General features: G+C 40.8%; 1 protein-coding gene across 3 annotated transcripts in view; it reads right to left on the bottom strand.

The window, feature by feature from the left end:
* Positions 1–24,513, bottom strand: part of LOC132809026 (protein unc-13 homolog B-like) — a 577,546-nt gene that overhangs the window by 61,497 nt on the left and 491,536 nt on the right. For all 3 annotated transcript variants that reach the window (XM_060822442.1, XM_060822515.1, XM_060822523.1), the window contains 5 exons: positions 15,689–15,785; positions 12,925–13,068; positions 11,572–11,649; positions 7,736–7,813; positions 2,098–2,186 (listed from right to left, as the gene is read on the bottom strand). In XM_060822442.1, the coding sequence (XP_060678425.1) occupies positions 2,098–2,186; positions 7,736–7,813; positions 11,572–11,649; positions 12,925–13,068; positions 15,689–15,785 (486 nt within the window). The remainder of the gene's footprint in view (positions 1–2,097; positions 2,187–7,735; positions 7,814–11,571; positions 11,650–12,924; positions 13,069–15,688; positions 15,786–24,513) is intronic.

Raw genomic sequence — 24,513 nt, 5'->3', positions numbered from 1 at the left:
AGTGGAAGGTGGTTAAATAAGGTACCGCAGAAATAAGATTTTGGGCTTTAGCCATTTATAACATATGCCAATGATTTGTACAGAGGATCATATCCAATATATTCATACTTGCTGATAATACTAACCTGAGAAGGATGCAAAGAGCCTTCAAGGCATTTTAGACAAGTAGAGTGAGTGGGCAAATGCATGGCAGGTGCAGTATAAGGTGGATAAATGAATTGTACATTTTGGTAAGAAAAATCGAAAGGCAGGGTATTGTTTCAATGGTGATCGATTAGGGTACATTGATTTCTAAAGACACCTGGGTGTCCTTCCATGCTGATCACTGAAAGTAAGCATGCATGTGCAGTAGTCAAGATTAGAGTGGTGCTGGCAAAGCACAGCAGGTCAGCAGTATCCAAGGAGCAGGAAAATCGATGTTTCGGGTAGGAACCCTATATCAGGAAGGGCAGGAGCCTTTCATAAGGAATGAAGGGCTCCTGCCCTTCCTATATAGGGTTCCTGCCCGAAACATCGATTTTCCTGCTCCTCGGATGCTGCCTGACCTGCTGTGCTTTTCCAGCACCATTCTAATCTAGGCTCTGAACTACAGCATCTATAGTCCTCAATTTCGCCAATGCACATGCAGTAGGCATTTACGTCAGCATGGAGTAAATTGGCCTTTCTTGTAAAAGGATTTGATGAAAGTATCTTACTGTAGTTTTACAGGTCCTTGGTGAAACAATACCGGCAGTGCTGTGTGCAGGTTTGGATTCCTTATCTCAGAAAAGATATACTTGACATGGAGGAAGTTCAGTAAATGTACACCAGAGTAATTTCTAGGATGGCAGATTCATCACGAGAAGAGATTGGGTTGCCTTGGCGTGTATTAACTGGAGTTTAGAAGAATGAGAGGGAATTTCATTGAGAAGTGTAAAATTCTGACAGGGCTGGACAGACTGGATGGAGGTGTGATTTATTTCCCCTGGCATGGGGTTCAAAACATGGGAGTGTGGTCTTAGGATACACAGTAAGCCAATCTGGACTGAGATGACATGAAATTTCTTCAGTTACAGGAGAGCAGACCTGTGGAATCTTCTACCATCGAAACAAGTGGAGACCAAGTCACTGAACATACATAAGAAATATGCTTTAACATATTTAAAAATTGCTGTCTAGAGGTTAAGGTAACAAGAGGGGAGAGAGTGGGAGTATGGCGTTGTGACAGAAGATCGGCCATGATCATGCTGAACAATAGAGCAGACTCGATGGACTGAACAGCCCGCCCGAGCTTCGACTTTTGATTTCCATTGGTATTTCTTGGAAATTCATGATTTGGAGGTGCTGGTGTTGGACTGGAATAGATAAAGTTAAAAATCACACAACATGGCATTGAGAGCTAGTGACTCCAATTAAACTTGTTGGACTATAGCCTGGTTTCATGTGATTTTTAACTTCTTGCAAATTGACCATGTGATTGCAAGATGAAAGGCTGTGACAAAATGTCCTTTTTAAGCACTTCTCCACATATACATACAGTTAAAAAAGGCAAATAAAGTGAAATCCATTTTTCTGTTGACACTGGAAGAGGTTACATTGAAAATTCAGAAAAAAATAAATACCCGTACTTTGAAATTTAAAATCATATCACTTCATTTGCTTTCTTTTTTTTAAATGAATTGTTCATCTTTCCTGTATTGAAATCAAACAACTTCTTGCTGGATTGAAATTTAAGACATTTAACTATTAACTTGCTAAAACTCATCTAAAGGTTTACACAGTGATACTGGGTTATTCTGCTGAAGGGACTGTCACAGCTCAATATGGACCAGCCCTCACTTGTGGTTCACATTTTCAGTAGGAATTATACTGATCAAAAGAAAGACGATAACTTGATCACCCCCTTGCACATGTGGGTTGCAAAAACCATTTGCTATGTCCAAATTGAACAGAATATAAATCCAAGCTCCACAAATACACAAGATCTAGTTATGCAATTGTTTTAAGAATACCATCTCCCAATGATTTTATGATCCTAGGACTATTGAATTAACTTTGGAAATTTGATGGCGTGTCAACCTTTATAATACAGATAAATGTAAAAAACAAATTACCTACCTAACACCAAAAACATCGCTGAGATCATCAAGAACATTATTAAGTTTCACTTGTAGATCTTTTAGACTGTCACTTGCCTCAGAATCCAGCTATTAAAGATAGATATTATGTCAGTTCCAATACTTATAACAATACATCCCTAAATATACCACAGTATTTCTTTCTGAATGGAATCTAGATACCAAAGCTTCCCATTTGGAGGAGAGGGGCAAGCATCTGCAATGACAACAAAGCAACAGGAGAGTGAGGGAGTGAGAGAGTGAGAAAAAGTGAGTTCAACAAGAGACAGAACTAGAGAGTGAGGGAAGAAAAAAAAATTACAGAGTAAAATGAAAAGGTGAAAGCAGAAGTGAGGGCAGAAATGCTCCCTAACTTGCCTCACTGACATTGAAATATTGTAGGATTATTTCCATTCACCTATGATGTTTAAATTTTTACCTCTTGTATTTACAATCAATCATTCCCTCCATATCCATGGATATTTTCAATATCTTATCCAAACTAAACACTCGCCTGGCCAAGCTATATAATTCTTCCCAGCCATGTGTGATTCTCCCACCTCCACCTTCTATTACCTCTGCCAATGTTTCCTTTTCTCCCTCTAGGTTCTATTCCATCTTCTCCCCTCCACCCCCCAAAACAAAACTGCAATGCCCTCTAGGAATTCATCCCTCTCAGAAACTGACCTCCAAACCATTTTGTTCTTTCCCCACCTAATTACTGACCACCCAACATTTTGTGCTGTTCCTAATGCTAGCTAACAATGTTAATTCCGTTCTGTATTCAGAGTTTCACCTCTCATCCTTCCATAATTGCTGTCAGCAATGCTACTCAAAGTCTCATCCATGAATAATCAATCTTCTGCTGCAATCATTGTAACTCTATCTCTTAATTTTGATTGAGATAATTGAACATGTCATTTGTAAGTGTGCTCGTAGCTTTTACAGTTCAAATTGCTTCATTGCTATTTAATGCCTTTGTTGCAGCTCCACAATATACAGGTGACTTTTACGATCACCATGAAGTCATCAATTAATAAGGGTAAGAACAGGTGAAGGTGATTTAACCCCTCAAGATTGCTCCATGGTTTTTTTTCTCCTGATTCCCACTGACTCCTGTTTTATGAGGTCTCCTTGATTGCAGACTCAGTCAAACGCAGCTTTGAAGTCAAGGGCAGCCAATCTCAGCTCACCCTCTGGAATTCATCTTTTTTGTCCAAGTTTGAACTACTGCTGTATGAGCAGCTGAGTGACCTTGGCGGAACTCAAATTGCACATCAGTGAACATATTATTGTTAAGAAAGTGTTGTTTGATAACACTTTACTGATGATTAAGAATAGATTGATGGGGCTGTAATTGGCTGGATTGGATTTCTCATGCTTTTTGTGCTTGGAAATAGTCAACATTATCAGGTAAATGTCAGTGTTTTAGCTGATTTGGAACAGCTTGGTTTGGGGTGCGACAACATCTCATTTTTAGGTCCTCCCACCCACTTCACTGTACCAGGGCTGACCCCTGGTTTGACAGTAATGGTAAAGTAAGAAGAAGGGCCTATGTCCGAAACGTTGATTCCCCTGTTCCTTGGATGCTGCCTGACCTGCTGCGCTTTTCCAGCAACAATTTTTCAGCTAAAGTAAGGATCTGCCAGGCCATGAGGTTGCTGATTGCGGGGAGTAGGACTCGGCTGCTGCTGCTACTGCTAATGGCCTACAGATGCCCAATCGCGAGTTGCTAGATCTGTTCAAGGTCTGTCCGATTTAGGGGTAGTACCACACAACATGATGGGGGTTGCCTCAATGTGAAGATAGAAGTTCATGCCCACAAAGTCTGTGGTGGTCACTCCAACCTGATACTATTATCATTAGGTACATCCTCAGCAGGTAGATTGGGGAGACTGAAGTGAGGTTTGCTTTTCTCTCTTGTTGGTTCACTCAATACTTGCTGCAGACTCTATCTCAGAATTATGTCCTTTAGATTGGAACAGCTTGAGCATCAGTGCTATGCCACTCTTGATGATGGACATTGAAATTTCCCACCCAGAGCACATTCTGCAACCTTGCCAGTCTTAGTGCTTCCATTTAAGTGGTGTTCAACATAGTCGGTAACTGACTCATCATATGAGGGTAGGCAGTAGGTGGCAGGAAGTTTATATGTCTATGCTTGACACAATGCCACAAAACCTTGTGGGGTCTGAAGTCATGTTGAGGACTTACATGGCAAAGCTTTCCTGACTGTAGACCAGTGTGCCATCACCTCTTCTGGGTAGGTCTTGCTAGTGGTACAGGACATACCTCAGGCTGATGATGATGGTTACTAGGTTTCAGTCTGTAAGATAACATTCTGTCAGTGTGACTATGAGAGGCTGTTTCTTGACTAGTCTGTGAAAAGTTCTCCCAATTTTGGCACAAGACACTAGGTATCAGTGAGGACGACCCCTTAATGAGTGCTGACAGGGCCAATTTGTCATTCACATTTTAGTGCCAAGAGCTGACTGGTTTCAAAGCTTTCTTGAACACTAATGAACCCGATAGGTTCTTACAACAATTGACAATGGTTTCTTGGTCACCACTGGACTTTTAATTGCCCATATTTTTGGTTCAAACTCCACGACTGGCCATTGTACAATACAAACTTGGATTCCCAGACTATCATCTGGTTGAATGATAGGGTATGTGAAACAGGAGACTGCCTCGAGGTGCATTGAAATAAATGAGTAAGGAGATGACAAAGAGCTTCAGCAGGGCAGGCTGAAACACAGTGAAGCAAAACATTTCATCATTCTAGAAAACCATTGCTGCCTCAACAGACTAAACATTTTAAGCCTTTAAGGTTACATTTTCATGATTAATTAGATTTACAGATAATATTTGTGGAGTTGACTAAAACAAGGGGATGTCACCCATGAAACCTTTTCTCTTGATGGACAGATCAATGACTTGGTGGGGTGGGGGTGGTGCACAGATTTATTGTAAGGGGCAGAAGGTTTAGAGGAAATGTGAAGAAGAACATTTTCACCCGGCGAGTAGTGGGAATCTGGAACTCTGCCTGTAAGAGTAATCGCGGCAGAAACTCTCAACATCAAAAGAATATTACATCCTATGTACAAACAAAACAAAAGCTTCATGAAAAAAATATAGAAACAAGATACTATCCTTTAAGCCTGCTCCATCATTCAATAAAATCATGTCTGAAATAAAATCAATATACTGCAGATGTTGGAAATCGAAATAGAAAATTCTGGAGAACTGCAAAGGCATATAAGGGCCAAGTGCCGGAAAATGAGTTTAGAATAGTTAGGTGATTATTTTTGCCTGGTATGGATGCAATAGGACAAAGGGCTTTTTTTTGTGCTGTAGATTGCTATTAAATCAGGTCTCCCTTTTATGACAGATGGAAAGAAATTGTTAGAGTGTCGAGTTTCCTTCCCCAGATGGTAGTGGAATCTTGCCCTTTTAAATTCATTGAAAGTGCAGTCACGTTTTGATGGACAAGGTTTCTTGGAGGTAAACAGAAAATGGTGGAGTTGAGATCATGATAAGATTAATCAGAAACAGCAGGAATGGCAGCCTCTTTGGTGACAGAAACAGAGTTGACGTTTTGAGTCTGATATGACTCTTCTTCAGAAAGAGACATGCTGACTTTCTCAAGAATTTTCTACTTTGATTTCCAACATCTGCAGTATATTGATTATATTTCAGACATGATTTTATTGAATGATGGAGCAGGCTTTAAGGATAGAATCTTGTTTCTATGATTTTTTCACAAGACTTTTGTTTTATTTGTACATAGGATGTAAGCATCGCTGATAGGGTTGGCATTTATTGTTTATCCTTAACAGAACAATTCATCTACAACCATATTCTGTGGGTTTGATGTTACATGCAGGCCAGATCAGTCAAAGATAGCAGATTTCCTTCCTTCAAGAACATGAGTGAACCAGGTGGGTTTCTATCATGATCAATTGTGGTCATATGATTGCCTCTAATTTAGCTTATTATTCTAGATTTCTTTCAATTCTAGTTTCACTGTGTCATGGTGGAATCTGAATTCATGTCCCCAGGATATTAGCCTGGGATTCTAGACATTTGCCACTTGGTGGCAGAAGCAGAATCTTTGAATATTTTTAAGGCAGATGTAGATGGATTCTTGATAAGCAAGGAGGTGAGAGAGATTACCAGGAGTAGGCAGGAATGTGGAGTAATTTGACCACCTGTGATCTTACTGATTGGTGGAGCAGACTCAACAGACTGAATCTGTACCTTGTATATACATGCGGATGAATGTGTATTCTGATTTACTAATCTGCTAGTCTCATCCTAAGTATAATAAACATAGTTCCCATGAATGGAATTACAAAGCACAGCTTCAAGCACACAAACGTTATTTCAACTTTAACAAAAACTACCTACTACTTCAGCCACACAAATGAGTTACAAATGCACAGCAATTGTGGGAATACTTCATAAAATGTAGAAAAATGTTTATATTTACACATTTCCAATTTTAAAGAATGAGTTGAGGTGGTATGGACAAGGTGGTGTTAGGGCTGATTGTTGACTGCAATACAACTACAGCCACCTTCTGAAGCAGTTCAAAAAGAACTTAGGTAATTGCTCCACAGTTTTTATATTTCTGATGCAAAAAGCTGGGTTCATGGAGAAGTTTAACTGCTGACTAAAAGTTAACAAGCATTAGAACACGCTTGCACTAAAGTACATAGATATACAAATGTGCACATAGAGAGCTCTGTTTTCCAGTTCAAGTATGAGTGAGCATTATCTGCAAATGTGACCAATTCTCTTACTTTACATTGTTCAATGCTCCACTCCCTGCTGCTTCAGGGGAAAGGGAGGATTATTTCAGTGGCCAATGCCACACTTGACAACTGACTAAGATTGCAACTTGACATCCCAGATTTAGTACAGGTTTAGCATTTTCTTTAATTTAGTTTTGTGTGTCACAGCCAAGGCTACATCTTTCTGCACATCCCAAATCCCCCTTAACTGAGTGCCTTCTTGAGCCACTTTATGGGGGCAGTTAAGAGTCAGCTTTATTTCGAAGGATTGGAGTCAGATGTAGACAATTTCCTTACCTAAAGCACAATAGTGACAATCAATAATAGTTTCATGAACCCCACCACTGATACTAGTTTTACATTTTAGAATTATTAGATGAATTTAAACTACACTAACTATGTGATAGGATATGAATTAATGTACCCAGAAAAATAGCTTGATGACAATTCAAGTCACTTCCCCTCTCTGATGCAATTGGCAAACATATTACAGTCAGTCAGCTATATGTAGATACCTTAAAAATAGTTTCCAAAATATTTTAAAACAGATTTCCTGCTCATGATACTGAAATATATTTATAGGTCACTTTTCTAATGCTCATATCTTAGCTTCCCAGCTAATTTGTCATTATTTAATGGTCTACTACTGATTGGAATGAAATTTTGCTACTTGTGTATTTTGAAGCTGGTGTCACAGAAGAGAAGATGCATTTTTATTTGTAAGGGTTCTGAAATTATGCTTCATAATTTGCAGACAAAAAGTATCACTGCTTCGAACAGCATTTTACAACATCATTAAAATTCTGGTCTATACAGAGGGAACCTAGAAGGTCTGTCTCTTACCTCTTTTCCACCCATAGCTTCAAACATCTTTTCCAGCTGAACCCGCAGTTGTTGTACATTATTCATCAGAATACAAGGCTAGTGGATAGAAATGCAAAATTGTTCAATAAAACATTGCTCCAGATTTTTTGAATTTCATCCAAATCTGCATTCGTCTTGTGCACGTTAGACAGCTTTAATGAGTTTCATTGATATGAAGGTTACTGTTCAACTTACAATTCTCGCTGAGTTAAATCAGTTCATTAATGAAATGCCACAGCATAGAAGTATTGATAAAAGATAAAAAAAACAAAGAATTGTGGTTGATAAATATTTTCAGACTGGAGGAGTGCAGGAATACAATTCCATATAAATATGTATTGGAACAATCATCCTTCTCAATATTTAAATGTATGAGTTGAACTTGAGTAAATGTAGGAGAAAATTGTTGACACACAGGGAAACAGGAGTAAAAATAATTGGAATGCTCTTCAAAAGATTCAATGAGGTGAATAGCCCCTTTCAGTGCTGTACTGTTCTCTGATTCTTGGCACTGATCCTATCTGTGAGGCATGTTATTAGTCGAGGTAGCAGTGGTTAAGTTGGGAGTGGGAAATCCAAAAGAACAGACTTTTCAAATGTCTTAATAAAACAAAAATAACTGTGGGTGCTGTAAAATCAGACACAAAAATAAAAATTGTTGGAAAAGCTCAGTAGGTTTGGCAGCATTTTTGGAGAGAAATCAGGGTTAATGTTTTGAGTCAAGTGACCCTTCCTCAGAATTGAGTTCTGAGGAAGGGTTACTTGAATTAAAATGTTAACTATGATCTCTTTCAGAGATGCTGTCAGACCTGCTGAGCTTTTCCAGCAATTTCTATTCTCAGATGTATTGCAGTTATTAACATTTATTAATATTTTCTGTTAGTTTCCCATCTATAGCCAGCCTGATTGACAGTTGCCTGTTGGGCTAAAAAGCCGCAGTAGAAGTCAGCAGCTGAGTAGGAACAGGTGGTGGTTATGTGGCAGGAGAGATTATGAAGATGCTGGTGTGGGAACAGATGGTGACTATGGATGGTTTCCAATCACAATAGTACGTGTCTAACAATAGGTGGGTGGAAGGATATCGGGCAAGTCACAGAAATTGCTGTTGGAGCAGTTCTACATCTAAGCTTGTTGAGCTTCAAGAAAACACTGCTGCTCCTCCTGGTCCACAAGCAGTGTTGTAAAAGCTCTTATCTCATTGGATTAGCTATCTTTGCCTCCTTTCAACTGTTATTTTAGCCCAAACCAAGGTAAGCCTGACTGACTGCAATTAAACAAAGATTAAATGTTAAAATAAAGGCACACAGCCTTATTTAAATCTTCAAATAACTATTTGTGCTGTAATCTTGTTACAAATGCTCATGTATTCAGATGAAGAGCTTGAAGGTTTGTTTTTTTTTACCATTATTACTCTGTCAGTTCCAATTTATGCTGCACCCATCTTCTCATTACTTTCTTAATTTTAAAAGTTTCCCCTTCAATTGAAACTACCTCCGGAGTGCACAATCTATGGCCTCTTGGCTGTATGGTCCAGCATCTGCCTCACTGACAAATGTATAATTCATTCACAGGGTTCCCATAATTAATAATTACACAACCTTACATGAGAGAAGTTATAACCCAGTAAAAAAAAACTGTTTCTCCAATCATAGGCTGTTTCCCTCCACGTGCTCAAGTTTATAGGGTGAGTCTACCCACAGCACATGTAGGAGAAAACCAGTCTGTAATTTGAGGAGTAGCAAGCAGCCCATATCTTGGAGGAAAGAGCAGCCCCAGGCATGGAGCTAGGTAGTGAGCCCGTAGGTCAGGTATGGCAGAGGAGGCTTTCAGGGAATCTCTAGCTTGGTAGGCAGGGAAGGAAATAAATGAGGCGCCATGTGGAGAAAGCAATGTGCTGGGTGGGGATGGGAAACTGTAAATCAGGCAATGACAATGAGGGGATGAGGGCGGGGTAGCGAGGTGGGAAATGATTACACTGAAGTCCTTCGGGGAAAAAAAACTTTCATTTCAATGCAAAATATTTGTTCGTGGGTAATAGTGCTGGCGGAAATTGAAATGTTGGTCAACCCTAGTCTTGGAGACAACGTATTAGCATAGACAGAGGATCATTTGACTAATAGGACACGGAGAGGAACATAAATGGCTGTTTTCAGATTGACCGGATACGACAAATGTTGTGCCACAGTAATCAGTTTTGGAGTCTAAATTACTCAAATTATATTAATGACTTAGATGAGGAGTCCAAATATTTGGTTTTTAAATTTGCTGATGATAAAAGATATGTAAGAAAGTAAATTGTGAAGAATACATGAACAGTCTGCAAAAGGATATAGATGGCTCAACACAGAGGCAAACATTGGCAAAATTAACACAATGTGGGAAACTGTGAACTTCTCCATTCGGGCAAGAGGAATACACAGGAATCTTAATCCATGATTCCTATAGAGCTAGTATACAGGTATAGCAAGTCATTCGGAAGGAAAATGGAATGTTCTTATTTATTGCAAAGGGAATGAAACATAAATGTAAGGATGTTTTCTATGGAGAATTAGTCAGTCCACATCAGTTTGGACCTACTTATTACAGAAAGAACGTAAACAGACTCATGACAATTCAGACAAGGTTCGCGGACTGACACTTGAGATGGAGGAATTATCTTTTGAGGATATGTGAAGGTGATCTTTATGAAACATGATCATGAGGGACTTGACAGGGTTGATGCTGAAAAATGTTTCACCTTGTGGGAGAGACCTGAACTAAATTATACAATTAAAATCTGAATGGAGGTGGTGGGGGAGATTGGAGGAGCAGGAGAAACGAGAGTGAATGATACTACCAGTTAAGACTGACATGTGAGGACTTCTTTTCTTTTAGAGTCTCTTGAGTCTTTGGAACTCTCTTCCCCAGTGAGTGATGGAGGAATCGATTACTTTTGAGTGCACAGACTCTTGACTAACAAAGGCGTCAACGGTTATCGGGGTAGACAGGAATGTGAAATTGAGGCCAGAGGCAGGTTAGCCATGATATGTTATGGAGATAAGGCAGGAAGCAGATACTGATTAGGCATGATCAGCCATGATCATATTGAATGGCGGTGCAGGTTCAAAGGGCTGAATGGCCTACTCCTGCACCTATTGTCTATTTTATAATGGTGGAACAGCTAGAGACACTGAATGGCCTGCTCCTGCTCCCAATGTATACATGTAAGATAAACACAAGTTTATATAGATGAGAAGCAGAGCATTAGAGTAATCAAATTTATGGGTGAAAAAGGCAATATGTGAATTTAAGCGACTGATGAGCAGAAAGATGATCCAAGTTAAGAACATTACAGAATTAGTCAGGTAGTCTTATCAATTATGTCACTATGTGATGGAGGTCTAACACAGCACTGAAGTTTGAATGTTCTGGTTAAGCTTAAAGATAAATATCAGGAAATAAAATGCAGCTGGGGCAAAGGTAATAGGTCAGTCTTCCCTATTAATAGTTGCAGGAATGTTTGTGTCATCCAGCGTTGATTATGGACAATTTTCAGAAGGCATTGATTAGTTGATTGCAAAGAATGATGCTAAATCAAATTCATGCAGAGAAATATAGTATGATAAAGATACCCAGGAACAAAAGTTTGGACAAACACATTAAATTATGGGATAGAAACAGAATTCTATAAAATGGTAGGTCAATGCTAATTTTGTACAAAACCATATGATCTTACATTTTATTAATAGGAACACAAATACCTTTCTTCTGTTACAGAGATAGCTAAATCTTAAACAATAACTTAGTAAGAATTAGAATAAAGAAAATGTACTGACTAGTGTCTCCTTCGAACAGTAGCTCTTAAAGTTCTTCAAAATAATGTCGGCATACTGTAGCAGCACTTTGCTTATTGTCTGCCAAATAGAAAGAAACATTTATGACCTCAATTCCTTCTGCAAATGTTCACGAGCAATAAATATATTATTAATTGCTAACAATAAACAGAGTTGGTACAAATTTTAAATACAAGTTTACTGGATGCAGGTTTGCTCGCTGAGCTGGAAATGACTGCCAGACTATTCAGACCTCTTGGCATCACGATAGCCCACAAACCCACCAACCCACTAAAACAGCAGCTAATGAACTTGAGAGACCCTATACAGACACCAAGGAAAAGTAATGTCATTTACAAAATACCTTGCAAGAATTGTAACAAACACTACATTGGACAAACAGGCAGAAAACCTGTCACCAGGATACATGAACATCAAGTAGCCACAAAAAAGACATGACCTCTCTCACTAGTATCCGTATATACAGATAAGGAAGGACACCACTTCGACTGGGACACCTTATGTCTCAGTAAACTTCATTACACAGAAATTAAACATCAACACAAAACATCATTTTGAAGTCTGCTTAGCATATACAATGAGTTATAGTATTATCAGAGGCAACAGCAAAGCTAATCAATTACATGTTTAAAAGTAGAAGAAAAAAGACACACAATTAATTTCTGACTTGAACTTATTGCCTGGAGTTTTGCAGCTGCCGTTCTGAGGCAGACGCCAAACCACCAAACTTGCACAGTGTGCTCAGGATACTCCAACTACCTGACCTCTTTTTATCGGCCTTCCAGCATCCTTCCTGAATTAGCAGGAATTAATGGATGATTTAAGGAAGCAAGAGAACACGTGGGCATTTGAAGGAACGGTTTATGGATAAGCAAATTGGAAGAGGTGGTCAGGCCAGCATTATGACTGTGGGAGAGAAGCACTTCATGCTTTCTTCATGAGGCAACAGGAGCATACTCACTCCTCCATGACTGCAAACAAAGTTACCTGTCTGGGTCTTCTCTGGCCTTGTTTTGTTTTGTCAAAATGTTGGCCTGGCCTAGATGTCACACAGCTTTGCCACACAGACACCATGTTAAAATTTCAATCTGGACCTTACAGATATCTTTGGACCTTGCTGTCATTTGGTGTGTGTTCCTCTTTATTGTTCATAGTAGAATTGGATGGTGTAAATTAAAATAGCTATTTTAACTGACCGACTACCCGGTTCTGCTTGGTGGGAAGGGTTAAAATTGATCCTTTATTAAGAAAACAGTGATGTAATAAGTCACTACCAAAGTTCACATTTTGTCATCAAATCCTTTCAGCTCGAAATCTTGAAAAGAATATTTTTACCTTTGCAAATCGTCTCATGTAATGAGCAACAATCTCTGGATCAGGACACTCGAGTTTCTTGATAATCTCAAAACTCTGATTTAATTGTGTGAACACATCCACCACCGAGCAGGAGAATAAAGCATGCTCAGATGTTTGCTGGAACTGATGTACAACATACAAATTCAGTAAAGAAATCAAAGAATGTTCTAATTCCCAAATTATACATTAACTGCTTGGATTCACTTTGGATTCCATTAATCAAAACAGAATTCTTGTTTACAGTTTAGGAGATTCTTTCTATTTGATACTTTTACATTTTTATATTGTGCCATAGTTAAAGTAATCGTAACACTTTTTTCATTTGCAACCAGAGGCAAAACACCACTATTCCTTATCAGTCTTCAGTTTTCAAGAATGCTAGAAGTTTCAAAACGTAATTTAGTATTAAACAACACAAGTCAAAAATAGGTTAGACAGAGTCCACTAATATACATTTCTAGTTAGAGTTTGATTTCAATGTACTCATCACAAAATTGAACTCCATCATTATAAGAGGCCATTATGGATGTGTACATTCTAACCCTTCTGTCAATATCAGATCAGCCTTTTGTGAAGAAACTTTTCGAAACAGATGTATAACTTTTCATCTTTGTGGCTGTTTCACTGAGGATGGCGCCTACAATCACCTGGCCCCCGACTATCTCAGTTTGTCTTTGGGAACTGGGTCAACCAATACTTTACTTCCTTCACTGTCAGGATAGACTCCCTAAACTGTGCTGGGAATATGGTTTAGAGGGGCCAGGGAGTGCCCACAAACTTGGGAGGAGTGTATTGCTAAGGTGAGGCAGAAACTAGACTTTTGGGAGCACCGCTTCCTCTCAATTGTGGGTAAAATTCTGGTCATGAGTTGTGGGATACTGTTGGTGTTGTTGTACATGGTGCAGGTCTGGCCTATTCTCAGAACCTGCATTGTCGCAGTCACCCAAGCCATCTTTCACTTTGTCCGGAGATCTAAGATGGACCACATCTACAAAGACACCATGTTACAAAGCTCTGGATAAGGAGGTAGTGGTGGTGGTTGTGGAGGTGGGTGGTAAATACCAAATAATGTCCTTATCCTGATGGCCACCCATATGTGTGTTTGTATTCAGCTGTGCCTTGACCCTCCGTATAAAAACACCAAGTGTTACTACAAACTGAGGTTCTACCTGTCTCTGGTGTTGCAGAGGATGGGTCTGACCTTGAACCAAGTAGTTGGACTGTTCCATATCACAAGTCCTTCGTGGAGAAATTTATAAAGAAAAACACCTTTGACCATCAGGAAATGGTCAGTACATAGTGTCTTTGACACTCTGTGGGAAAACGAGAGGGTAGATCTTGTTGGATTGTTTCCTGAGCAGACTGTCAAACTCATTTGGCAGAATGTGTTATCGCCAGAACTTTCCAACAAGCACCAAGAAATAGCTTGGCTGATGGAGGGATGGGCACTGCCTGTCATATCCTTTATGTTCGTGTAGTCTCTCTGCGCTATTGCACACTGCCCACAAGCCAGGCGTAGAGGGGTACAGACTATCACACATTTTCTTCTGCGGTGTGCTTTTACAAAGGAAATCTGCAGAAGATGCAGTGGTTCTTGTCAAGGTTTGTTCCAAGTAGTTCCATGATGCAGGACTCTGGGCTGTATGGTCTGTTTCCTGGGATACACACCAAAACAAACATGGACTGCATCTGAAGGATCATCAATTCGATGAAATCTTTGGTCTGCCAAAAAATGCTGTTTTTTGAGAGTATGGAATTTATCTCGACTGAGTATTGCAGACTGGCACATTCCAAGGTGCAGGACCACGTGCTGAGGGACACAGTATAGTTTGGGACAGCTGCCACCAAGGTACAGTGGGGAAAGACCACTGTCTAAAGGTTTCAGCCAAAGTACAATGGAGGTCTGTTCAGTTATCGGTGCCCCAAATGCATGTAAATATAATATCTTGTATAAATAAAAAAATGCCTGGGTTTGGAACTATCAGGAAAGTCAAACTCTAATGTTTGTTTGCTCTCCATGCTAAGACTATACAAAAATGAACTGCTTCAGTGACAATACATGGATGTAATTTTTTTTTCTCGGAATATAGTATATTTTTGAAATAAACAAAAATCTCGTTTGGCATGGGGAAGCTTGCCATCGGATTTTCTCTCAAACTGCTTCTGGGCAAGTCTCCAGCAAAGCTCCCTGATATTTCCTCAGTCCACTTGCTCCAATCCCATCTCCACAAGGCTAGGAAATTCAGCCCATTAATCCTTGTAGCTAGGACTAATGCAATGCTCAGGAGAACTGCTTTGCGTAGACACAAAAAGAAAAATTAAAACAGGCTTTATAAAATACTTTGGTTTGCATATAGACTGGAGACTGTCTGCACTCTGTTGGAATGTCAGCCCTTGAAGTCTGCTATGTCAGAACTATATAGCCATTGTAGGAGAACTTCCCAACAGAGGCTAGGGAGCAGTACTTAACTAAATCTGAAACTGGAAGGTCAGATAAAAATCAAAGTAGCATCCCTACGGGCTCTAAGTTCTGACTCCTGGACCAAACATACACCCAGAGATATTATATTGGGTAAGGATGGGTGCAGTGCCTGGTGAGAAGGTGCAGACCTACAAGTTCAAATAGCTGAAATAAATACAATAGGAGTGTATTTGAGATTTCTTTGTATCAAAAGGCAGTTCCTTATCAAATATCTAACTTTCAATTTTCCAAACAAGCTTAACATAAATCCTGGATACATACCCCATCTTTTTTATCTCTCTCAAGAGCTCCATGTAGGAATTCTAATGAAACCTCCTCATTCTCATCCAACCACTGCATTACAAATTGTTCAAACCACCTAAAGTATGCAAGAAAAAAATCCAGTCATCAAGGTGTAAATGAACTTCAGATAAACTTATAATGAGTCAGAGTTAGCATTTTTCAGTCATATTATTAGTATTTTAATACACAGAAAAATTTTGAAAGTCAAAAAGAAATACAACACAATGAATCATGCACCAATGACCTCAGGCCCAGAAATGAAAGCAGCACATTCAATCCTGTAGGCTTGTTAATTCCTCCTTTTTAACATCTGGGGCTTACAACAGAATTGGGAGAGCTAATTCAGACTAGTCTAGCGATATCTTGACATAATTAAAATCACCAAATTATACCTTAGAGTCAATGTCCCGAGCACCAGTATCACTATCCCACAAATATTCTATTCCACTGGCAGGATAAACTCAATAAAGGCACAGTGGAATACAATTGGAAGGTAATTGCTTGGGGTTCCTCAATATTGACTCCAGACACAGTAGCATCAAGTCAAACACGGGCAAGGTAGCCAACATACTGCCCTCCTTCAGCTGATTAATCAGGCCTTCTTCACGTCCAACATGACTTGGAAGAAGTGCAGAGGGTGGCAAAGGTATAGAATCTACTCTGGATCGGGGAGTACAATGTCCAAGTCCAAGAATGACATGGTCGCACCACGACTAACGGGGTTACCAAGGCCTCAAGGAGCTAGATGTCAAATTGGTCCTGCAGCCGCCAACAACAAATCTAAATATAGACCTTGTACTCACGAATCTACTGATCACAGATGTCCATAATACGATCAGCAGGAGTGGCCTTTATTGAGTCAAAGTACTGTCTTCATATTGAAGATACTACCATAATAAAGATGTGTTTTTGGAGGCAAAATATAAATGGGAAATGGGAGGGAACCAGGAATGTTGTGGGTGGCATGGTGGCACAGTGGTTAGCACTGCTGCCTCACAGCGCCAGGGACCCAGGTTCAATTCCCGCCCCAGGCGACTGACTGTGTGGAGTTTGCACATTCTCCCTGTGTCTGCGTGGGTTTCCTCTGGGTGCTCAGGTTTCCTCCCACAATCCAAAGATGTGCGGGTCAGGTGAATTGGCCATGCTAAATTGCCCGTAGTGTTAGGTGTAGGCGAGTGGGTTTGGGTGGGTTGCGCTTCGGCGGGTTGGTGTGGACTTGTTGGGCCGAAGGGCCTGTTTCCACACTGTAAGTAATCTAATCTAATCTATATTGAGTGGCTTTGCCACCATTTATACAGTTTGGATTCAGATATGTGTAACAGCTCAAAACTAGGGATCTTTAAGACACTGGTCTATCAACAGAAGCAGATTTATATTCAACCACAATTTGTATCCTTATAGCCTGGCATATCTCCACTCTACATTTCCTATCAAGCCAACGGATTATAGAAACACGGAAGACAGGTGCAGGAGTAGGCCAGTCGACTTTTCGAGCCTGATCTGTCATTCAATATGATCATGGCTGATAGTTGAGCTCAAAACCCTAATCCCATCCTCCCGCATACCCTTTTGGCAAAATCTAAATCCATATCCTTCCTGAAAGCACATAATGTTTTGGCCTTAGTGAAACTTTCTGTGGTAGCGAATTCCACAGGCTCACCACTCTCCAGATGAAGACATTTCTCCTCATTTCAGTCCTAAAATGTTTACCCATTATCCTTCAACTATGACCCCTGGTTCTGGACTCCCTACCATTGGGAACATCCTTTGTCACAAAGCTGGTCCTTTTTTTTTAAAAGCTGTTCCTTTTCTCAAGGATGCTGTATCCTTGATTTTTTTCAGTGGAGTCATAAAACAGCCCAGGCTCTGAATCGGCTAAAGTGGAACAGAGATGAAAAGGGAGGCCCTTTTGTTTATACAGAGATGAGACTCCAAGCCAAAGCTTTTATGTTTTAAAAGTAACTTGTATAATAAAAGGAGGTGTGGCCAGCTCTCCAGCTGTGGAGTTCAGTTCAGAATTTTGGTTAATTCAGTTCAGCCATGGTGTGTGTGTGAAAAAGGCTGCTGAAGTCAGTTTGAAACTGGAACTTTTCACCTCTCACCTTGAAAGCATGACCTCTTGTTATCAAATCCTTTACCCTGGGAAAAAGCTTGTCTCTATCCACCCTGTCTATACCCTGCATGATTTTGTAAACCTTAGTCAGGTCCCCCCCCATCTTTTGTTTTCTAATGAAAACAAACCTAACCTACTCAACCTCTTTTCATAGCTCGTACTTTCCATACTAGGCAACATCCTTGTAAACCTTCTCTGCACCCTCTCCAAAGAATCCACATCCTTTTGGTAATGTGGTGACCAGAACTGTACACAGTATTCTAAACGCGGCTGAACCAATGTCTTGTACAGTCTTAACATGACTTGCCAGCTCTTATACTCAATACCCCGTCCAATGAAGGCAAGAATACTATATATGCCTTCTTGATCACTCTAACAAGATAATACATGCTTGGAAAGGGTGGACGCTAGGAAATTTTTTCCGTTAGGTGAGGAGACTAGGACCCGTGGATACAGCCTTAGAATTAGAGGGGGTCAATTCAGAACAGAAATGCGGAGACATTTCTTCAGCCAGAGAGTGGTGGGCCTGTGGAATTCATTGCCGCAGAGTGCAGTGGAGGCCGGGACGCGAAATGTCTTCAAGGCAGAGATTGGTAGATTCTTGATGTCACAAGGAATTAAGGGCTACGGGGAGAATGCTGGTAAGTGGAGTTGAAATGCCCATCAGCCATGATTGAATGGCAAAGTGGACTTGATAGGCCGAATGGCCTTACTTCCGCTCCTATGTCTTATGGTTTTATCCACTTGTGCAGCAACTTTCAGGGTACAATGGACCTGCACTCCCAGATCTTTCTGTCCATCAACTTTTGCCAAGGCTCTTCTGTTCATTGTATAATTCTCTCTAGAATTAGTCTTGCCTAAATGCATCACCTCACATTTGTCTGGATTGAAATCCATCTGCCTCTTTTCTGCCCAATTTTCCAGTCTATCTATATCCTCCTGTATTGTCTGACAGTCCCTTACGGTTTCTGCTATTCCACCAATCTTCATATCATCTGCTAACTTACTGATCATACCAACAGTGCCCTCATCTCAATCATTTATGTATATCCCAAACAACAGTGACCCCAATAATGACCCCTATGGAACACCACTGGTCACCTTTCTCCATTTTGAGAAACTCCCTTTAACTACTACTCTCTATCTCTTCTTGCTCAACCAATTCTTTATCCACCTAGCTAGAACACCCTGCACACCATGTGACTTCACTTTCTCCATTAGTCTACCATGGGGAACCATATCAAACGTCGTACTAACGTCCATGTATATGACATCTATAGCCCTTCCTTCATCTATCAACTTGGTCACTTCCTCAAAGAACTCTAAGTTGATAAGGCACAATCTCCCCCGCACAAAACCATGTTGCCTATCATTGATAAGCCCATTCTTTTCAAAATATAAATAAATCCTATCCCTCAGTACCTTCTCCAGCAACTTCCCCACCACTGGCATCAGCTCACTGGCCTGTAGTTACCCAGAATATCCCTACTACCCTTCTTGTAGAGGGGGACAACATGAGCAGTACTCCAGTACCTCACCTGTGTTTAAGGATGCTACAAAGATATTTGTCAGGGCCCCAATTATTTCCCCTCTCGCCTCACTCAGCAACCTGGGATAGATCCCATCCGGTCCTGGGGATTTGTCCATCTTAATAACCTCTAGCCTACCCAATACATCTTTCCTACTTATAGCTCACGTGATCCAGACTAATCAAACTTCTATCTCTAATCACAAGATTCATCATAATAAAAGCAAATTACTGCGGATGCTGGAATCTGAAACCAAAAGAGAAAATGCTGGGAAATCTCAGCAGGTCTGGCAGCATCTGTAAGGAGAGAAAAGAGCTGACGTTTCGAGTCTAACTGACCTAAGTTAGACTCGAAATGTCAGCTCTTTTCTCTCCTTACAGATGCTGTCAGACCTGCTGAGATTTTCCATCATTTTCTCTTTTGGGTCTAAGATTCATCATGTTCTTTTCCTCAGTGAACACTGATGCAAAGTAATCATTCAGAATCTCACCCATTCTCTCAGGTTCAACACACAGTCTTTTTTCATTATCTTTTAGTGGACCAATCCATTCTCTAGTTACCCACTTTCTTCTGAAATAAGAATAAAATGCTTTGGGATTCTCCTTAATTCTGCTCACTAAAGCTATTTCATGACACCTTTTAGCCCGGTTGATTCCTCATTTAAGACTTGTCCTACTCTTCTGATATTCCTCCAGGGCCTGTTCTGTTCTTAGCTGCCTAGACCTTATGTATGCTTCCCTTTTCCTCTTGGCTAGTCGCACAATTTCTCCTGTCATCCATGGTTCACAAGTCTTTCCTTTCCTATCCTTTGCCTTCAATGGGACATGCCTATCCTGCACTATCTTTAACTTATCTTTGAAAGCCTCCCACATCTCAAATGTGGACTTCCCTTCTAATAACTGTGTCCAATCCACATTTCTGAGCTCCTGCCTAATTTTGATATAATGGGCCTTGGCCCAGTTTAGAACTTTTCCCTTAGGACCACTTTCATCTTTATCTACGAGTATTGTAAAACTTACAGAACTTACAGAATTGTGGTCATTGTTCCCAAAGAAATCCCCCACCGCAACGTCTATCACTTGTCTTGGCTCATTCTCCAATATCAGGCCCAATATGGCCCCTTCCCTCGTCGGACTATTGACATACTGCTCTAGAAAACTCTCCTGGATGCTTCTTACAAATTCTATCCCATCCAGAGCTCTGACGCTAAGTGTATCCCAGTCAATGTTGGGAAAATTAAAATCTCCCATCACCACTATCCTATTGCCTCGACAACTTTCCATAATCTGTTTACCTATTTGTTCTTCTACCTCACGCTCACTGTTGGGAGGCCTGTAATACAGCCCCAACAATGTAACTGCACCTTCTTATTTCTCAGCTCCACCCATAATGCCTCATTACCCAAGACCTCCACAGTGTCTTCCTTTAGCAGCTGTGATCTCATCCCTGACCAATAATGCAAGTCCACCCCGCCCACTTTTACTTCCCTGCCTGTTCTATCTGAAGCATCTATAACCTGGAACATTTAGTTGCTAGCTGAAAAATGTGTTGCTGGAAAAGCGCAGCAGGTCAGGCAGCATCCAAGGAGCAGGAGAATCGACATTTAGGGCGTAAGCTCTTCTTCAGGAATGAGGAGGGTGTGCCAACAGGCTAAGATAAAAGGAGGGAGGAGGGACTTGGGGGAGGGGCATTGGGAATGCGATAGGTGGAAGGAGGTTAAGGTGAGGGTGATAGGCCGGAGTGGGGGTGGGGGCGGAGAGGTCAGGAAGAAGATTGCAAGTCAAGAAGGCGGTGCTGAGTCTGAGGGTTGGTACTGAGATAAGGGGCGGGGGGGGGGGGGGGGGGGGGGGAGGAAGAGAGAGGAAATACGGAAGCTGGAGAAATCTGCATTCATCCCTTGTGGTTGGAGGATTCCTAGGCGGAAGATGAGGCACTCTTTTTCCAGGCGTCGTGTTGCCATGGTCTGGCGATGGAGGAGGCCAAGGACCTGCATGTCCTTGGCGGCGTGGGAGGGGGAGTTAAAGTGTTCAGCTACGGGGCGGTTGGGTTGGTTGGTGCAGGCGTCCCAGAGGTGTTCTCTGAAACATTCCGCATTTAGTTGCTAGCTATGCCCTCCTTCAACCAAGTCTCTGTGATTGCAATGACATCATACTCCCAGGCGCCAATCCAAGTCCTAAGTTCATCTGCGTTACACACTATACTCCTTGCATTAAAGTAGATGTACTTCAGGTCACCAGTTATTTTGCGTTCATCTGCTCTCTGCCTACTCTTCCCCTTATTAATGCTATCTTCATGATTCTTACAGTCTTCAGAACCTCATCTCGTTTTTTTACTTATATTATTGGTGCCGAAACGCACCAAGAATTCGTTATTGCCTGCTGCATGGGCTTGCTTACTTTCAGTGACTGATGCATGAGAACACCCAGGTCTTGTTGAATATTCCCTCTCTCAATTTAGAGCCATTAAAAGCCATTTGCGTCTGTCTTCCTATTTCTGCAACCAAAATGAATAACCTCACATTTATCCACATTATAGTGCATCTGCCGTGTAACTGACCACTCACTCAGCCTGTCCAAATCATTTCGCAATCTCCTCCTTCCATCCAGTTTAATTATCATCTACAAATTTTGAGATATTACATTTGGTTCCCTCATCTAAATTACAAACATAGAATGTGACTAGCTGGGTACCTAGTACCGACCCCTGTGGTACCCCGAGAGTCTAGTCACTGCCTGCCATTCAGAAAAATACCTATTTATTCCGACTCCGTTTCTTGCATACTAACCAATTTTCTATCCAACTCAATATAATATCCACAATCCCATGCACTTTAAGTTTACACATAGAGTATTTTGTTGAAATTATTCTGAAAATTGTAAAAAGCCATATTCACTGGTTCCCCCAAACAACTCTACCAGTTATATTCTCAAATAATTCCAGTAGACTTACCAAGCATGATTTGCCTTTAGTAAATCTATGTCCATAAAGTGTGGCGCTAGAAAAGGCACAGCACGTTCGGCATCATCTGAGGAGCAAGACAGTCGACATTTCGGGCATAACACTTCATCAGGACTCATCAAATCTATGCGGACTGTGTCTGATCCTACCACTGTTTTCCAAACGCTCTGCAATAAACTCCTTAATAATGGACTTGAGTATCTTCCCTACCAGTGACGTCAGACTCACTGGCTGAGAATTTCGTTTTCTCTCTACCTCCCTTTTTAAATAGTAGGTTACATTAGCTAGTCTACAATCTGTAGGGACTCTAAAGACTCTTGGTAGATGATCATCAATTCATTCACTATTTCAAGGGATGCAGATTATCAGGCCCTGGGGATTTATCAGTTTTTGAGCCTATCAATTTCTCCAACATCATTTCTTTACTAATAGATTTACTTTAGTCTCTCAATCTCACTAAACCTGTGCTCTCCACCTTTTCTGGCACATTATTTGCATCTTCTTATGTGAAGACAGTGCATAGTATGAATCAAGTTCATTTAAAAGTACAAGCTTTTGGAGCGCTGCTCCTTCGTCAGGTAGCCAGTAGGACAGGATCATAGGACACAGACATTATCGTTAAAGATCAAAATGTCGTACAACTGATGCAATACATGAGCAAACCTAGATTGCTATTAAGGAGGAGAAAGTGAGGACAGCAGATGCTGGAGATCAGAGTTGAGAGTATAGTGCTGGAAAAGCACAGCAGGTCAGGCAGCATCCAAGGAGCAGGAGAATCGACGTTTCGAGCATAAGCCCCTCATCAGGAATGAGGCCTGTGGGTCGGGGCTGAAAGATAAATTGGAGGGGAAGGGATTTGGGGGAAGATAGCTGAGAAAGCCAGAGGTGGATGAAGGTGAGGGAGAAGGTGATAGGTCAGAGGGGGGAATGATTGACAGGTTTGGAGGGAGTGCCAAGTTGGAGGCTTCGGACTGGGATAATGTGGGAGCAGGAGAAATGAGGAAGCTGTTGAAATCCATGTTCATCCTGTGTGGTTGCAGGGTCCCAAGGTAGAATATGAGGTGTTCCTTCTCCAGGCGTGGGTCATAATGGTTTGGCTGTGGAGGCGGCCCAGGACATGCATGTCCTTGATGGAGTGGGAGGGGGAGTTGAAGTGTTCAGCCGCTGGGTGGTAGGGTTGGTGGCTGCGGATGTCCCAGAGATGTTCTCTGAAACGATCCGCAAGAAGGCATCCTGTCTCCCTGATGTAGACAATACCTACTCTAAGATGGCCTGTTCCTGACTTGGTTCCTCAAGTATTGGGCAGAAAACCATCCTATATTCACTTTAGGAATTTCTCATCTGCATTATTGTAACTAATTTGTTTCGTCCAATTTGCATCAAACCTGGTTCAATGTTGAATGTAGAAGTGCATACTAACAGCAGCACCAGGCAAGATACCCATCTGGTAAAGCTACAAAACAGGAACATTTGCATGCCAGAAAGTAGCAAAATAAGCAATCCCACAACCACCAGATCCAATCAAAGCTCGGCAATACTGCCTCATTTCATAGTAAAAGGTAAAGCTGAAGCATCTGTATACATTTTCAATCTGAAGTATCTGGGAGATGATCCATGTCAGTGTCCTCCTGTAGTCCCGAGCATCACTGATGCCAGTTTTCAGACAATTTGATCTATTCAACACGAGGTCATGAAACAAGGGAAGGTACTAGATACTACAAAGCCAAGGGACCATGACAACATCTCAGAAGTGTTACCGGAGAGTTATGAAGAAGCCACAAGATTCACTGTTTAAATCAGAAGCATTTTACCTATCAAAAATCAAACTACATGAATATTGATAACTGTAATGCTAAATAGTCAATTAAGTGAACAATGAATACAGTCATTTTTTCTCTAAATTAAGTTTAAATTACCTTCTGCACCCATTTGATTTGCATCTCCAAAACTTAAGTCAGATTCTTACAAAAAATGTTAAGATTTAACACTTTGCGAACTGTTTTAAGACTAGTACGAGGGTTAAGATTTTTTGGAATTCCTACTTATTTTTGGTAAGGATTTCCCCTCAAATCTCCACCAACCCTCCCAGTATTATAAATTCCCAGTTCAACACAGGCATCAATAATATTTTAAGCATAGCCACCTTGATCAAATAGTTCTGTTATAATATCCTTTAACAATAGAGTTTTCTTTCTGTCACTTCT

Source organism: Hemiscyllium ocellatum, chromosome 1 (assembly GCF_020745735.1).
Source record: "Hemiscyllium ocellatum isolate sHemOce1 chromosome 1, sHemOce1.pat.X.cur, whole genome shotgun sequence".
In the NCBI taxonomy this organism is placed as follows: domain Eukaryota; kingdom Metazoa; phylum Chordata; class Chondrichthyes; order Orectolobiformes; family Hemiscylliidae; genus Hemiscyllium; species Hemiscyllium ocellatum.
This window is presented reverse-complemented; position numbering and strand designations above follow the sequence as displayed.